This window comes from Girardinichthys multiradiatus, chromosome 12, assembly GCF_021462225.1.
Source record: "Girardinichthys multiradiatus isolate DD_20200921_A chromosome 12, DD_fGirMul_XY1, whole genome shotgun sequence".
NCBI lineage: Eukaryota > Metazoa > Chordata > Actinopteri > Cyprinodontiformes > Goodeidae > Girardinichthys > Girardinichthys multiradiatus.
This window is the reverse complement of record NC_061805.1, coordinates 1,283,085-1,300,613: the sequence shown is the minus strand read 5'-3', so window position 1 is coordinate 1,300,613 and position 17,529 is coordinate 1,283,085. Positions and strand designations below refer to the sequence as shown.

The 17,529-nt window shown below is 43.0% G+C and overlaps 1 protein-coding gene across 2 annotated transcripts in view; it reads left to right on the top strand.

Annotated features, from left to right (window-relative positions):
* abca2 (ATP-binding cassette, sub-family A (ABC1), member 2) overlaps positions 1 to 17,529 on the top strand; it is a 98,738-nt gene that overhangs the window by 31,998 nt on the left and 49,211 nt on the right. For both annotated transcript variants that reach the window (XM_047380721.1, XM_047380720.1), the window contains 5 exons: positions 419 to 595; positions 2,542 to 2,763; positions 13,541 to 13,896; positions 15,866 to 16,025; positions 16,400 to 16,528. In XM_047380721.1, coding sequence (XP_047236677.1) covers positions 419 to 595; positions 2,542 to 2,763; positions 13,541 to 13,896; positions 15,866 to 16,025; positions 16,400 to 16,528 — 1,044 coding nt within the window. The remainder of the gene's footprint in view (positions 1 to 418; positions 596 to 2,541; positions 2,764 to 13,540; positions 13,897 to 15,865; positions 16,026 to 16,399; positions 16,529 to 17,529) is intronic.

Sequence of the window (17,529 nt, the reverse complement as noted above, 5' to 3'; positions counted from 1 at the left end):
ATATGTCATTCCCAAGACGAATTGATGCTGTATTGGCCGCAAAAGGAGGCCCTACACCATACTAATAAATTATTGTGGTCTAAAACTAGGTGTTTCAGTTTCATTGTCCAACCCCTGTATGTACCTGATTTGAAATCTGTATGATTTGATTGATTTGACTTTGTAAAGTGCCTTGAGATGACATGCATTGTGAATAGGCACTAGATAAATATAACTGAATTGAACTAAATTGAATTGCTAATTTGACACCAACTAAGTTCAAATGCAGAGATAAATAAAATCATCTGTAGTAAAGCAGAAATTACCAGAGTCTTTAGTGTTTGAGCATTCAGGAGTATTCAGGTGTTGGAAAACAGAGTCTTGCATACTTTTTTATTAACACTTCTCTGTCTCTTTCTACTTTTATTCCAACCTCTAGGAGCAGCTGCTGGGAGGTCTTCAGAGTCTGGATGGAGGTCTGATACACAAAGCCCTACATGATCCAACTAAAGCAGCCCACAGAAAAGCTCTGGTCCAAATGATGTCCTGGGCATTAGGCCTCAATGCAGCCTCAGAGAGCCAGAGAGACCACCTTCAAGGAATGCAGGCGGTGGAGGTATTCTTGTCTTTTCTCAATAATTTCTGTTGTGCACTTACAGTTGAAATCAGATTTTTACATGCATTCAGCCTTTTATCCATTACCAGTCTGACATTAAATCAGATGAAACCTTTGCCAAAATGATTTCTATTTACTAAATGCCAGCATATCTGGATTAATAATGGATGCATGAATTGACGCAGTAACTGTCATGATTTGTGGGTCTTTTTGGGTTCTTCTTCTTATTATTATTATCATGCTTCTGTTATTTTCCTGGTCATGCTTTAGTTTTTGTCTTCTAGTTCATATTTTGTCAAGTTAGGTTTTTGGATCTGGTTATGCTATAGTTTCATGTTTTTCTAGTTATGTGTGTAATAGTTTGTATCCTTGATTTTCTGTTTTGCTCCAGTCACGTGTTTTCTCCTGTCTGTCAATTAACTTCATTCGGTTCACCTGCACCTAGCATTCAGTCTCCTCGTTGCACCTGGTTCTTGTTCTATATATACACATCTGTTCTGTTCATTCATTCTGCTCATGCCAAGCCTGTTGTGTCATGTTCTTCATTCATGCCAAGCCAGTTCTACCTATGTTCATGTCACGTCTGTTCTGCCTCTTTTCATTCATGTCTGCATCTGCAACCATCAACCTGCCTGCCAGTTTGTGTTCTTTTGATTATTAAAATCTTCTACTTACCGTCATGCTGCCTGTCTGTCTGCATTCCGGGGTCCTCCGCTACACAAGCCGTGACAGAATGTTTCCGCCAAAATTGGACCTCGCAGACGGTAAGCAAGAGAGCGCCAGTGATCGCTGGGTTCAGCAGCAGATGGAGGAGGCGATGAGACATCTGCCGGCTGATCTGGGGGTTCTGCCCTCTCCACTGCTGCTGGAGCAGACGGTGCGTGAGGCGGTTCGGCGCCGTTCTCTCTACGTCTCTGCTGGGCTCCTTGTCTTCGCCGGCGGCGGCCAAGGTCTCTACGTCTCTGTCAGCCTCCACGTCTCTGCCGCAGACCGCCAAGGTCTCCACGTGTCTGCCGGCCTCCAGGTCCTCTTCCTCGCCTTCATTGCCACTGCTGGCCTCCACTGTCTCTACGCCTCTGTTGGCCTCCACGCCTTCGCTGCCGACCGCCCAGGACTCTATATTGCAGGTCCTGGCGCCCGCCTGAACTTTGTGCCTGCTCAGGACGACGTCCTGGTTGCCCGCCTGAACTTTTTGTCTGCGCGGGGCGACGTCCTGGCCGCCCGCCTGAACTTTGTGTTTTGGTTTTTGTCTCTGGCCCTCCTGCCGAGACCCCCTCCGCCTGCCCTGTTCGGATTGCTTTTGGTTTTTGTCTCTGTTTTGCCTCTTTTCATCCACCCCTGCATCTGCAACCATCAACCTGCCTGCCAGTTTGTGTTCTTTTGATTATTAAAATCTTCTACTTACCGTCTGCCTGTCCGTCTGCATTCCGGGGTCCTCCGCTACACAAGCCGTGACAGTAACTTTGAATCCTGGGGTTCACTGTCACTCTGTACCAGTGCTTTTAACTTTTTTTAGAATTACTGCCTTTCTTGGCAAAACTTCAAACCGGAGCCTGATTAATTATTTATAATAATTATGAGGATGGAAAATTGCTAAGTGGCTAAATGACTAAGCCATATTCTGTCAACACTTTAATTGTAAAGATTAGGGGATACCTTGCTAGGAGCAAGAGTACCAAGGCCTCATCCTGGAGTCAGGGGTGTGTAAACGACTTGTTAGCATGTGCCTGTTTGCTGGCTGTATGAAATTCTCATAATTAACAGAAATAAAGGCTTGAAAACAACGTTTTTGTGTAGCTTATCTATGCAATGTGTTTCATTTATATAGTAAAAATAAGTTACTCAAATAAATGAACTTTTCAACAGTATTGTAATATATTGAATGTGTTTGTATTAATACCTGCTAGCTTTAATAACTTGCATAATCAAATCAACATTTTTCCCAGGGAGTTCTCCTGACTGGATCTATGCTGGAGTTCCTCACCTGTGGGGATAGTGGTGGCAGAGAGCTCAGAAAGATTCTGTTGGTGCCTGAGAAACAACAACCTTCACTGCAGGCGTATCATAGTGTAATGTGCAGCACAGAGGAGGGTCAGAGGTCAGAGTACTTCAGGCAGCTGAGCCAGGAGCTAAGAGAGCAGATTAACACACAAAGTGTCGCTGACAAGGTATGTCTTATAGCTGTCTGTCCTTTTGTCTGTCTGCCCGCTCAAAATATGTTAGAACATAATATATCAATAATAATATATCAATATATATATTTATTGTCTGAATAAGCATGTGAAAAGATGCCAAGAGCAGATGTCCCCTTGTGGTTTTCCCAAAATCATGAGTATATCTTAACAAAAAGGAGTTCCTTTTTCTGGAGTTCATGGGATAAATACTCTGGTTTTTTTGACCGCACTAGATGCTCACAGTCATACAAACAGTAGTTTCTGTGTAAAACACAGTTTCATTCAAGAAAATTACAGCCTTGTGGAATGAATCAAGAGACCAGTCCTCCTTCTTTTAACCTGGTGCCCACATCCATGAACTCCAGAATGTTCTGATTATCATAGTTTGGGGGGTACAGAACCTCTGCTAGAGAGGGTTCTCCTCATGAGAGAAATGCTAGAAACAGTCTGTTTTGGTGCCAGTTCATATACCAGTACTAGAATAAGAAATATGATGATACGGTACAAGACAGAAGAAATATGATGACTCCCCCAGATAAGGCCCCTTGTAGGTCTTACCTACCAGCATGGCATGCTTGGGAGTGTGGGAATATAACTCACTCTTAAGGCATGTTTCCGTTCTTCTTCCCTATACTTTAATCCACAGGAACATCTTTACCCTGAGTTCCTGAGTTTCCACAGCTGTTTATGAAAATTATACTTGTTGACTCAGGAAAGCTCTTGAACCTAAACTCAGTAAAATATTTAAACATAAATTGTTTACACTTACTGACAGGAGAATGTAGTTCTTCTGTGTCCATAGGTGATGAAAGGCAACCAGAGACAACAAAGCTATGAATGAACACACATGGAATTATATAGTAAACAAAAAGTGAGAAATAACTAAACATTTTTATATTTTATATTTTCTTCAAAATAGCCACCCTTTGCTTACATTGCTGTCTTAACATTCTCTCCATGAGCTTCATGAGGTGGTCACCTGAAATGGTTTTTCAAAGAGTCTTGAAAGAACTTCCCAGACGTTCACTGAGAGAAGGTCAAAGGTTAATATTTCAGTCGTCACAGCAAAGGATGGGTACTTTAAGGTATCTAAAATATAAAACATATTTAAAGTTATTTTACGATTTTTTTGTTTGCTACATAATTCCATATGGATTCATTTACTGTTTTGATGCCTTCAGTGAGAATCTACATACATTGGAAATAGTCATAAACATAAAGAGAACCATTAAATGAGAAAGGCATTCTAAAACTTGACCAGTAGTATATTTTGTTGTAAATACAGGATTGCTTTCCATTTAAACGTGTGAATAGTTTTCTGGAATAAATAAAGGCAAGTACACTACCAACCTCGTACTCGTACTTGTCGTCTTCCGCTTTATCCGGGACCGGGTTGCGGGGGCAGCAGACTCAGCAGAGACACCCAGACTCCCATGAACCCTCGAGTACCCTGTAGAGGGTATAGAGCTGGTCCAGTGTTCGATGGCCGGTACGAAAACCACACTGATCCTCCTGAAGCCGAGGTTCGACTATCGGCCGGACTCTCCTCTCCAATACCCTGGCATAGGCCTTACCAGGGATGCTGAGGAGTGTGATCCTCCTGTTGGAGTTGGAACACACCCTCCGGTCACCCTTCTTATGAAGGGGGACCACCACCCCAGTCTGCCAGTCCAGAGGCACTGTCCCTGACCACCACGCAATGTTGAAGAGGCGTGTCAACCATGACAGCCCCACAACATCCAGAGACTTGAGGTAGTCAGGGCGGATCTCATCCACGCCCGAAGCCCTGCCACCGCGGAGCTTTTTAACTACCTCGGTGACTTCAGCCTGGGTGATGAAAGAGTCTAACCCTGAGTCCCCCGTCTCTGCTTCCACCAGGTAATGTGTGATGGCAGGGTTGAGGAGGTCCTCGAAGTAGTCCTTTCACCGCCTGATAATGTCCCCAGTCGAGGTCAGCAGCCTCCCACCCCCACTGTAAACAGTGTTGGCGAAGCACTGCTTCCCCCTCCTGAGGTGCCGGACGGTTTGCCAGAATTGCTTCGAGGCCATCTGGTAGTCCTTCTTCATGGCCTCACTGAACTACTCCCAGACCCGAGTTTTTGCCTCTGCCACAGCCAGGGCCACGGCATACTTGGCCTCACGGTACCTGTCAGCCGCCTCAGGAGTCCCACAACCCAACCACAGCCAATAGGACTCCTTCTTCAGCTTGACAGCAGCCCTTACTGCCGGTATCCACCACCGGGTTCTGGGATTGCCGCAGACCTTACAGCCGCAGCTACAGTCAAAGGTGGAGACCTCGGCGGCCCGATCCCCGGATGCTTAGGCTGGCTCTAGGGATGTGGAATGTCACCTCGCTGGGGGGGAAGGAGCCTAAGCTTGTGCGGGAGGTCGAGAGATATTGACTAGAAATAGTCGGGCTCAACTCTACACGCAGCGTCGGCTCTGGAACCCATCTCCTTGACAGGGGCTGGAGTCTCTTCTAGTCTGGAGTGGCCCACAGGGAGAGGCGGCGGGCTGGGTGGGTTTGCTTGTTGTCCCCCAGCTCAGCCGTCTCATGTTGGGGATTACCCCAGTGGATGAGAGGGTCGCATTCCTGCGCCTTCGGGTTGGGGACAGGTCTTTGACTGTCATTTCGGCCTACGGGCCGAGCGGTAGTGCAGAGCACCCCCTGTTGGGGGTGCTGGACAGTGTCCCTCCCGGGCACTCCATTATTCTGCTGGGGGACTTCAACACCCACGTGGGAAAGGACAGTGACACCTGGAGAGACGTGATCGGGAGGAATGGTCTCCCTGATCTGAATCTGAGTGGTGTTTCGTTATTGGACATCTGTGCTAGTCATGGATTGTCCATAATGAACACCATGTTCAAGCATAAGGGTGTCCATCAGTGCACTTGGCACCAGGACACCCTAGGCAGAAGGTCAATGATCGACTTTGTTGTCGTATCATCAGACCTTCGGCCTCATGTTTTGGAGGGGCTGAGCTGTCCACTGATCACCACCTGGTGGTGAGTTGGATCCGCTGGAAGAGGAGAAAGCCGGACAGACTTGGCAGGCCCAAGCTCATAGCGAGGGTCTGCTGGAAACGTCTGGCAGAGCCCTCGGCCAGGGATGTATTCAACTCCCACCTCCGGGAGAGCTTTGACCAGATTCCTGGGGATGTTGGTAACATAGAGTCCGAGTGGACCATGTTCTCCGCATCTATTGCCGACCAACCTGAAATACCATAATGAGATGGATGTCTGGTATTTGGAGGGAGACGTTTCAGCAGAAATGACTGAAAATAAAGACTGAGAACATTCAACAAATGCTAAATTTTTATTAGATTCCCTCTTCAGAAACACCCTGTTAATGCAGAGTCATACAAAAAGTACCACCCTTCTACCTGAGCTGATTTTGGGGTAAATGCCTTCTCCATTCTTACCCTGGTATATCTAGTGGAAACACAGGGGGGAAAATAATGGGACTCAGAAAACCATCCTGCTAAGCTGCAGCGGAAACCCACTTTTATATGGAGTATCTATATACTCCTTGGCTTCCTAGACAGAGGGGTAAAAATAAAAAAGCTTACTGAGCAAACAAACTAAAAAATAATCGATTTTTGCATCATAACTAGCTTGCCATGGAAAAATTAACATTTTTCCTCAAAAACAAAAATCTTGTGGTCGTTGGATAGCCAAGCTTTTCACCTTATCTCTAAAATCTTGTCTTTTGTTGAAAGTATGTTATTACAGGTCCTTCTCAAAATATTAGCATATTGTGATAAAGTTCATTATTTTCCATAATGTAATGATGAAAATTTAACATTCATATATTTTAGATTCATTGCACACTAACTGAAATATTTCAGGTCTTTTATTGTCTTAATACGGATGATTTTGGCATACAGCTCATGAAAACCCAAAATTCCTATCTCACAAAATTAGCATATCATTAAAAGGGTCTCTAAACGAGCTATGAACCTAATCATCTGAATCAACGAGTTAACTCTAAACACCTGCAAAAGATTCCTGAGGCCTTTAAAACTCCCAGCCTGGTTCATCACTCAAAACCCCAATCATGGGTAAGACTGCCGACCTGACTGCTGTCCAGAAGGCCACTATTGACACCCTCAAGCAAGAGGGTAAGACACAGAAAGAAATTTCTGAACGAATAGGCTGTTCCCAGAGTGCTGTATCAAGGCACCTCAGTGGGAAGTCTGTGGGAAGGAAAAAGTGTGGCAGAAAACGCTGCACAACGAGAAGAGGTGACCGGACCCTGAGGAAGATTGTGGAGAAGGGCCGATTCCAGACCTTGGGGGACCTGCGGAAGCAGTGGACTGAGTCTGGAGTAGAAACATCCAGAGCCACCGTGCACAGGCGTGTGCAGGAAATGGGCTACAGGTGCCGCATTCCCCAGGTCAAGCCACTTTTGAACCAGAAACAGCGGCAGAAGCGCCTGACCTGGGCTACAGAGAAGCAGCACTGGACTGTTGCTCAGTGGTCAAAAGTACTTTTTTCGGATGAAAGCAAATCCTGCATGTCATTCGGAAATCAAGGTGCCAGAGTCTGGAGGAAGACTGGGGAGAAGGAAATGCCAAAATGCCAGAAGTCCAGTGTCAAGTACCCACAGTCAGTGATGGTCTGGGTTGCCGTGTCAGCTGCTGGTGTTGGTCCACTGTGTTTTATCAAGGGCAGGGTCAATGCAGCTAGCTATCAGGAGATTTTGGAGCACTTCATGCTTCTATCTGCTGAAAAGCTTTATGGAGATGAAGATTTCATTTTTCAGCATGACCTGACACCTGCTCACAGTGCCAAAACCACTGGTAAATGGTTTACTGACCATGGTATCACTGTGCTCAATTGGCCTGCCAACTCTCCTGACCTGTACCCCATAGAGAATCTGTGGGATATTGTGAAGAGAACGTTGAGAGACTCAAGACCCAACACTCTGGATGAGCTAAAGGCCGCTATCGAAGCATCCTGGGCCTCCATAAGACCTCAGCAGTGCCACAGGCTGATTGCCTCCATGCCACGCCGCATTGAAGCAGTCATTTCTGCCAAAGGATTCCCGACCAAGTATTGAGTGCATAACTGTACATGATTATTTGAAGGTTGACGTTTTTTGTATTAAAAATACTTTTCTTTTGTTGATCGGATGAAATATGCTAATTTTGTGAGATAGGAATTTTGGGTTTTCATGAGCTGTATGCCAAAATCATCCGTATTAAGATAATAAAAGGCCTGAAATATTTCAGTTAGTGTGCAAGGAATCTAAAATATATGAATGTTAAATTTTCATCATTACATTATGGAAAATAATTAACTTTATCACAATATGCTAATATTTTGAGAAGGACCTGTATTAATATACCACACGATAGATGTAACCCAAAGGGTTATAGTTCAATGGTTCATGTGATTAAAAGTGAAAGGCTGTGTTGTAAATATGAATCTGAGAATATTATTTAATATTTAATATTAATATTTTAATATTAATATTTTAATATTTTATCAAATAATATTTCGGTCTGTTAAGGATTGTCCTGTAAATACCAGCCCCATTAAGGCAATGGTATGAGGACAGAATAGAAAGGTGTGAGACGAGCTCTGGCATTATTGAACAGCATAAACTCTGCACATATATGGAATGAATTCACACAATTTCTTAAAATACAAGAATTTATGGGGACTGCGGAGAGAAAGGTAAGCAACTCTTACACCTTAATTTCCCCGTTCATGAATGAAAATTCCGGATACACAGACAGTATTTCATTCTACTTAACTTTGCATATGATCGATAATCGTATGGCTTTGCATCCAGTTGAATTTATGTCTTTTTGCCAGCAAAAGACATCAGTGCGCTTTGTTCCCTCCTATCCCGATGGTCATCGGTGTGGAAGAGAAAGACTTGCGGAAAAGTGGGGGCTTATATTCGGGCAGTGTCATTGTGGGAAGTCCTCTGCTACCCCCCTTCCCCCTTCCGAGTTGTGCTGGAAGTCAGTTAAATGCCATTTATTTTGAAAGTTCCAGAAATGTTCGTACCGGAGTTTTGATGTTGAAATCCATGGCTGTAGGTCCCAACATCCCCCCTTTTTAGTCCCGGAGAATAGGATGAAATCCAGTCTTTGGGGCTAACAATCCATCCTCAGCCATGTGAAAAGAGTCACTGGGTTCCTGTAGCAAGGCAGAGTTCAACAGTTCATTTTGGTTCAGAGGTTAGTGTTTGGAAAGGAGTGAGGCAGGCTTGGGCAGAGACTAATACTAATAAAATGTTTTAAAGAGAAAAAACAAAGCAAAAACAAAAGTCATGTAATAATTTTCACACCATAATAATACTGCTTTTAAACCTTAATTCCTGAAGTTCAAAACCATAAAAAGAAAAAGATTAAAACAGAATATAGGGTCAGGTCTTTTAGGAACACCGTTACCTCAATTATAATGCACCTGCAGATCATCTCAAACTCCTCCTTTGTGATGACATCTTTGGAGTGGCTCCACTCTTTACCACCAACCTTACAGTTCGATGTTGCACTGTGAAAAGGTGTTTGTCTTTTAACTGGTGGCTTGTCTTTTGGCTGACGCCAGTTACCACCCCCCTGGTTCTGTTGCATCACTTGGGAAGTTACTTTGCGCCTCTTCTTAGGCCTGTTCTCAGTTTGAATGTTTAACACTCTAACTTTACCTTTTCCTGCTCTGTCTGAACTGACACGTGTTTCCCACACAAGCTGAGCATATCTACGAGTCTCCTGCATGGAGAGATTCTCTGTTATGCAATGCATGGTCACTTCATACTGCACGCTAACGTGGAGGTTGTGAAGAAACAAAGACTTAAAAGTGTGGACTTCTTCAAGACCTGGAGCATAACATCCCTGAAAATAAGTCGTCTTTAAACGGTGGAAATATTCTCTGGGAGGTTCATCCTGATAACTGTCACTAATTTCTGGAGGAAGAGTTTTTATGAACACATGAACACTCTTAGCTGTTGTTTTCCAAATAAGCCTCAGCTTCTCACGATGAGAAGGAAAAGGCAAGTCAAGAAGGCAATTTTCAACCTCAAGCAGGTAAGCATCAATATTTGACTCCTGGCTACCTGGATCAAAAACTTCTATGTCCTTAGCAAGGGATTCAAGCTGTTTGAAACGGACACCATGCTCCCAAGGTGGACCACGTCCATCTGAGAAGTCATGCTGGTTAAGTTCATGAAATGGTGGAAGATCCTGACCTAACCTCTGGGGAAGGAGACAAGTCTTCTCATGCTTTAAATGAGAGCTTTCTAATGAATGGACTCGTGCAAGTGGTGGTCGGTCAGGTTGGATTGCGTCACCTGAGAACCATGTGCTTCTCTCCTGGTCCGTAGGGGTCGACACAGAGTCAGAAAGGAGATGGGTGCCGATCAGGCTGGAGGGGTGCTCCTCCCACTGAATCGGGCCACTTGTGCACGCTGAGTCCGGCACTTGGTCATCTTGGTGGTTGTTGACTGCAATGGAATTTGGCAGGCAACCACTGGAGGCCATCTGACTTCCAACATTTCTGTTAAGGTCTGTGGAAGTAAGTTGGAGACTTTGGCTAAATTTAGGAAGGGAGACTCTGACCTAGGTGCTGGATGCCTGCTGTCTGGGTCTGCCTCCTCCTGTGGCTGCTGCAGCTGCTGTGAGTGAAAATGCAAATTGGGTACCTGAACGGGGGGGGGGTCTGTTCCCCCCTTTGGGATGAAGCTTTCTTGAGCTCATCTGCCTTCAGGTCCACTAACTTTGCTTCAGCTTTCTCCATCCTCTCCTCGGCTTTTGAGAGCTCAAACTTCACAGCAATCTCTCTTTGAAGGGCCATCTGATGGTCAGTCTGTAACTGAAGATATCTTTTAGCTTCCAGTTGTGATTTCTGCTGATACAACAAGGTAAGCTGACAAAGAACATCTGAAATCAGAATCTCTCTAGTTGGATTTCCAATTAGGTCAAGTAATTCTTGAATCTGTTTATCACAAGCAGCAAGGTCAAACTGATTTAAAGCATCCCGCTCATCTGGAGACAAACGGATGAGATCAGCAACCACCACTTTCTGCATCTCCACGTCTGCTGAATTCATAATGGAGTGTGATTCCATCATTCTGGCAGACACTACAAAACAACAACAAAGTTATGAGAAATTCGTAAAAGCAACAACAAATGTATATACAGCTATATATGTATATCTGGCTATACATATATTGGAAACATTTGATTGTAAAATGGGTGCACCAGTTGATCATTCAACCTGTGACTTATGACAACACTACGCTCTAAGTGTTACAATGCTACTCATTTCTCCAAGGATATTTTGTGATTTTAGAGTAAATTTTCACCCTTCTTGGGAGGAGCTAGTGATTAGACACTACTCTTAACCTTTAAGGGAATTTTGTTTACAATGCAAAGGAAAAAGAAAATTGCTACACCTCCTAAGTGTAATAATTGCAATTTGACTTTTGATTCAACCCACCTTTATGGCAGGCAGGGTGATTAGATTAAATTTGGGATTTAATCTGGCAAAAATCCTGTTCTTTCAAACCATAAAACAAATTATATAGTTCCTGAATGGATACATGCATCAAAATTAGGTCAGATACTAAACTAACTGCAAAGTTAATTTAGTTTCAAATTGTGGTCTTACACAAAACACAGCCTCTGGATACAGATGTGCAGCAACTGTCTGGACAGTGAGATTAACTAAAGTTAAACAAAGTCTCAAGTTATTGCTTACACAGAAGAAACCAGACTGAGTCAGAACATCTAAAATTTTGCTTATGTAGCAGAGTTGATTATTACTAGCACGGAGATATTGGAGTTATTCATTTTGACGAAAGTCTAAATTTGTGAACTCCTGGAGTGTCACGAGTTATAATGTTCTCTTAAATATAATCAGTGACATCTGATGTTAGAACTCTGATGTTTTGAGTCCTATTTTGACCAGTGACAGCTGATTTTAAGCTAATCACTTGGTACATCAATAATGTGCAGTTGTGGTTTATTCATTCACATTTATGTACAGTGCAAGCTGTTCATAATAATGCCCACCCAAGGACGCCACTATGTTGTAAATATGAATGTGAGAATATTATTTAATATTTAATATTAATATTTTAATATTAATATTTTAATATTTGATCAAATAATGAAAGAATGAAGAAGAATGAAGACTAATGGCTATGTACAATATCAACAAGTTGATTGAAGATGATTGGAAATCATGACCAAAAAGAGTGATGCAACATTTCCATGCAATGTTTATGCTTGAGAACCAAGGATTATCTTGAAGAATCTGGAAGTGAAGTTGAGTTAGTCTTGGAACTAACTTAGGCAATAATCAGCAAACGTTTAGACCACCCTTCACAATGCAAGATCAGATAAAATATTATTTTAATAAAATAATGTTTAAAATAATAGGAGGGAACAGCTGTGGCAAAAAATAAGGCACAAGGGCAGAGAATTTCAAAAAGGGAAAAGAGTTTAAATCAGCTTTAGGGAGCCTCCTACCGGCCCAGACAGAGCACATGGAATCCTCTCAGTTGTGGTTGGATGGTCTGAATCCTTTGACTTGAGAGGAGTTCTTCTGTCTAGGCTCTAGACATTTTCGGAGCTCGTCATCAGTTTAAAATCTGGCCTGTATAGGATACAGGGCCTTTGTTCAATGAATTAATGTAAATCAATGTGTACACAAATCCAAGTTCAGGTAATTAAGTAAACAATACTGGTTGTATTAAGGATGCAGTAGGGTTTTCTGAGGAAACCGTGGACTTAGCCTGAAAGTTTGAACAAGGACACCTTACAGGTCCCTCCTCATTGCTCTCTGCTGTGCTACAACCCTCTCTTTCACAGTTCCTCCCCCACAGCGGAGCCTGCCGTGAACGTGCAGGCTAGTAATCAGGGCCACCGATTATGGCGGATAAACAGCTATGGCACATTCACTAGTAGGGAGGAAACATCTATGATACGGTTTAAACATTTACTATGACCTGGTGGTACTTTGACTACAAACTTGATCCTTAAATCATTAGCAAAGCGCCATTGGCACAACTGCAGTACACTGGCAATCTTAGGCTTGAGCGACAATACCTGCTGTGGGGAGGAGGGGTGTGACCAGCATGTACACAATCGTGATTGACACTGCTAAGACACTCCTCGTGGCTCTGATTGGTTGTTTCTGTAAACAGCAGGAGGACCACTAGGAGGAGACAGAAGATCTTAATTTTTTCACAGATTTCCTGTTTCATATTCTACTGTCAGGACATAGTGACAGTTTTAATAAATATGTAAAAAATTTATTTTTACAAAGTTACCTACTGGAGCTTTAATTATCTAGAATTCATTATTAAAATATAAATTATTATATATATATAATAACATATAGCATAACATTATACAGTATATCAATATATACTAAAAAACACATAAATCATTTAAACATTATTGCACTATATTATTTGGTATAAAGTTCACTGACTTGCATACAAGAACATTACTAAACATGAATTGCACAAAACAACATTCCATTCCTTTTAGTGGAAGCTATTTGAGAAAATGGGCTTAAAATGCCATACGTGCTAAATGACTTTAAAAGCTTACCTGCAGCAAACTTTCTCTGTGTTTCCCTGTGCACCTGCCCATAGCATTTGCTTGTTGAGTAATATCGCTGCTCGATTGGTTCATTGAGGTCACCTGACAGAGGGAGGGCGTGACTTTTCACCTGGGTTGCATCTTGTTTTGACATTTTAAATTTTGTTATTTTAAATGAATAAATGATATGTTTGGTATCTCTGTAGCTTCATCTGGAGCAGCCCAGCTCCTTGCCACCCCTCTCTCACCTTGGTGCCCTGTTGAAGGACCTGACTGATGTAGAGAGGCTACTGAAGGATGTGGACCTGCTTTCTGGACTGGCCCGTCTGCTGCCCAAAGGAGCATGCGCTGGTCAAAATCCTGTATCCCCAACCAATGGGACGTGGCCCCTTAACATCACTGCATGGAGTGTCAACACCACAGATGTTCCCAGAGAGGATGGAGAGGAAGGAGTGGAGGGAGGTGGAAAGGGGAAGTTGGAGGAGGAAAATCCTCACTCTCAGTTTTCAGCATTTGTTCAGCTGTGGGCAGGACTGCAGCCCATTCTGTGTGGGAACAACAGGTGGGTGAAATCTGAACATGAGTCAGTGAAAGCTAGAACTGAGAGAGCAGAAAGACCAGATAACAGGATGTATTATTTCATACAAAGGGATTTTGAAGGTTTTGGAACAAAGTCAAAAATAGAAAATTTAAATCTGGCCAAGAACAGAACAGGTAGAAAATACATTGTCAGAAAGTTATTTGCTCTATGACTATGGTGACCCTAATATTGTAACATTACATCAGCACCATATTAAATTATAATACTGTATAATTAATAAATCAATTGGTCTTATATATTTAACAAACAATAAAGCAATCTGTTTTCCAATCTGCTGTGAATTCTCAACTTTTGCAGGGAATAATTATTATATGGGCTGCACGGTGGCGCAGTTGGTAGCACTGTTGCCTTGCAGCAAGAAGGTCCTGGGTTCAATTCCCAGCCTGGGGTCTTTCTGCATGGAGTTTGCATGTTCTCCCCGTGCATGCGTGGGTTCTCACCAGGTACTCCAGCTTCCTCCCACAGTCCAAAGACATGCCTGTTAGGTTAATTGGTCTCTCTAAATTGACCTTAGGTGTGTGCATGGTTGTTTGTGTGTTGCCCTGTGATGGACTGGCAATCTGTCCAGGGTGTACCCTGCCTCTCGCCCATAGACTGCTGGAGATAGGCACCAGCTCCCCCGCAACCCACTATGGAATAAGCGGTAGAAAATGACTGACTGACTGACTAAATATTATATATTGAAATAGACTAACTTGGGTGTTTGGATGGAATGACTGTTGGATCCCAACCAGGATCCAATCAAGGGAGTTTCCCAGTTGGTGATAAGGGAACACAGTCTCTTTAGGAGTTGCACAGAAAATATGTTTTCTCTCTCAAGAAGGCTTGAAGGGAAATGAGTTCAGGAATGGTACAAAGAAAAAGTGTCAGGAATGCTTAGGCAGACAAACAGTCAGTCATTTTCTACCACTTATTCCATAGTGGGTCGCGGGGGAGCTGGTGCCTATCTCCAGCAGTCTATGGGCGAGAGGCGGGGTACACCCTGGACAGGTCGCTAATCCATCGCAGGGCAACACACAAACAACCACACACACACTCATTCATACACCTAAGGGAAATTTAGAGTTACCAATTAAGCTAACAGGCATGTCTTTGGACTGTGGGAGGAAGCCGGAGTATCCGGTGAGAACCCACGCATGCACGGGGATAACATGCAAACTCCATGCAGAAAGACCCCAGGCCGGGAATCAAACCCAGGACCTTCTTGCTGCAAGGCAACAGTGCTGCGCCACTGTGCAGCCGCAGACAAACAGTTAATATAAAAAAAAAAAAGAATTTTAGCAGTCACGCAATCACTGTAACCCAATCACAGATAGCATGTATAATCATTAAATGATATATCATATTTATTAAAAAAGCAGCATGAAAAGGGTTTAACTGCCAATTTTTCCAACGCAATCTCTCTGTATTCACACATTTCTAAATCACTGGCTTGCATTTCTAAGGCCTCAGCTGTGTGTGCCTCACTCTAACAAAACGTTCTCTGCAAGCTGGAAATGACCTGAGGAGAAAACAAAAAGTCAAAAGTGGCACATCTGACAGTAGACTAGTGCTACAGTGAAGATTTTTTCTTCCCCAACAAAATATTTTGAATGAGCTGTAATAAAGTGGAACAGTTCAATGTATATTTGACTCCTGTTAAATGCAGTACTTGGATTTACTATCATACTGTTTTCTGTGTCTGGATTACCTTGCAAAAATAAATCAGAATTCTCGTGGCAAGTTTCCCTCTTTTTTTCTTGAGTCATATTGCTACATTGTTGTATCTCACTACACATGGGAAACAAGTAGCAGGCTCTAGGAATAAACAGCAGACATTTATGAGGTAGAAAATGGAATAATGGCAGCAGTAGCTGTTGGTTTTAATGTGAAAGATAGAAAAGTGACTGGCTCAGCAGAAGACTGTTATTGTGGCTCACTTTTGTTTCAGGATCATTGAGCCTGAGGCGTTGAAGCAGGGGAATATGAGCTCACTGGGATTCACCAGCAAAGAACAAAGGAATCTGGGCCTACTTGTTCACTTGATGACTACAAATCCCAAGATCCTCTACTCACCTATTGGTTCCCAGGTGGATAAAGTGATTCAAAAGGTAGGAAGCCTGCTTTGAAAGTATGTTTACAACAAGTTAACATGTAAATATTAAAATTAAACAATTAAATGTTAGCAGCATGTTCCTGTAACATGTTTCATCACCATACCAGACATATTTCAGACTCAGTTACACATATCAGAGACCACTGAACAAACTGTTGCAATAGTATCATTGTCTGTATCTTGATGTAACCAAGATTTAATGAAAAAAAAAAATGCTATGCAGGGTTTAATTCTGTTTTCAAGAGCTTTCGGATCAGCTCTTCGAGTCTCTGACTAAGCAGAGTGAAGATGATGGGATGCCCAGTGAAAGTTTTAGATCAGATGATGATTCAGATGATGTTGTTGATTTTCTTTTATTTTCAATCACAGGCAAATGAGACGTTTGCATTTATTGGGAATGTAACACATTACACCCGGGTGTGGCTGAACATCTCAGCCCAGCTCAGGACTTTTCTGGAGGAGGGCCGACTGCAAAGCCATCTGATGTGGCTCCAACAGGTGCACTAAAGTGCCAGTGCTATTTGAAAGAATTTGTAATACAGTATTGTTAAGATGTACAAAAATTTTTTCACATTGTTATTCAAAAGTATTCACACCCTTCAAACATTTTCAGGCTTTGGCTCATCACAACCTCATATTTCAGTGTATTTTATTGGGATGTTTTTTTTGATAGACCAACACAAAGTAGCATATTATTATTAAGTGAATGAAATACATGGTTTTCAACATTTTGTTCAAATACAAATCAGAAAATTGTGCCATGCATTTGTATTTACTCCCATCTTGTCTCATACTGCTAATTAAAACCCAGTTCCACTAACTGCCTTCAAAAATCACCCACTTAGCAAATAAAGTCCAGTTCTGTTTCATTCCTTCCTGACTGCCAGTGGCAGTAAACAAAGTGGATATGTCTCCTCGCTCTCTGCGCAGGTCGAGTTTAAATGTAAACAAAGTCACGCATGTGACACGTAGCCCACCTGGGCGTGCGTCTATAAGTAGCACGTGAAAGGCTACGTTCGGTCTTTTTGATCTTCTCGCTGTCAACCGTCGCGTGTTTCGCAGGTTGGTCGCTCCTATAAGTCCGTGTTTCGGCGGTTATTGGGTATTGCAGGTCTAAGAGAGGTAAGCACACGGTTTTTGTGATTCGGCGTCATCCTGCCTGTGATTTTTTTTGTCGGAGTGCTCTTGTAGCCCTCTAAGGCTGTGGTTGACGTTTCTCTGTTTCTGTGTTAGCAGAATTCTAGTAGCCGGAAGCTTGGTGCTGGCGCTTCTTTTCCCCTGTTGAGACTGGGTGGGGAGGAGCGGACAGCTGCAGTTTTCAGGTGAGTGGAAGCTGGATGTTCTGACTGTGTTCTGTGCTGCACAGTTCTCGCTCGGATTGCCTGGCTCGTGTCTGTATTGAGAAGCAGTGGATTAAAAAGAGGCCTCTGATCGCGTTCTTCAGTTCTATTGAAGTCCTCGCTCAGTTGGCCTGGTGCCTGCCTGCATTTCCCACGTCT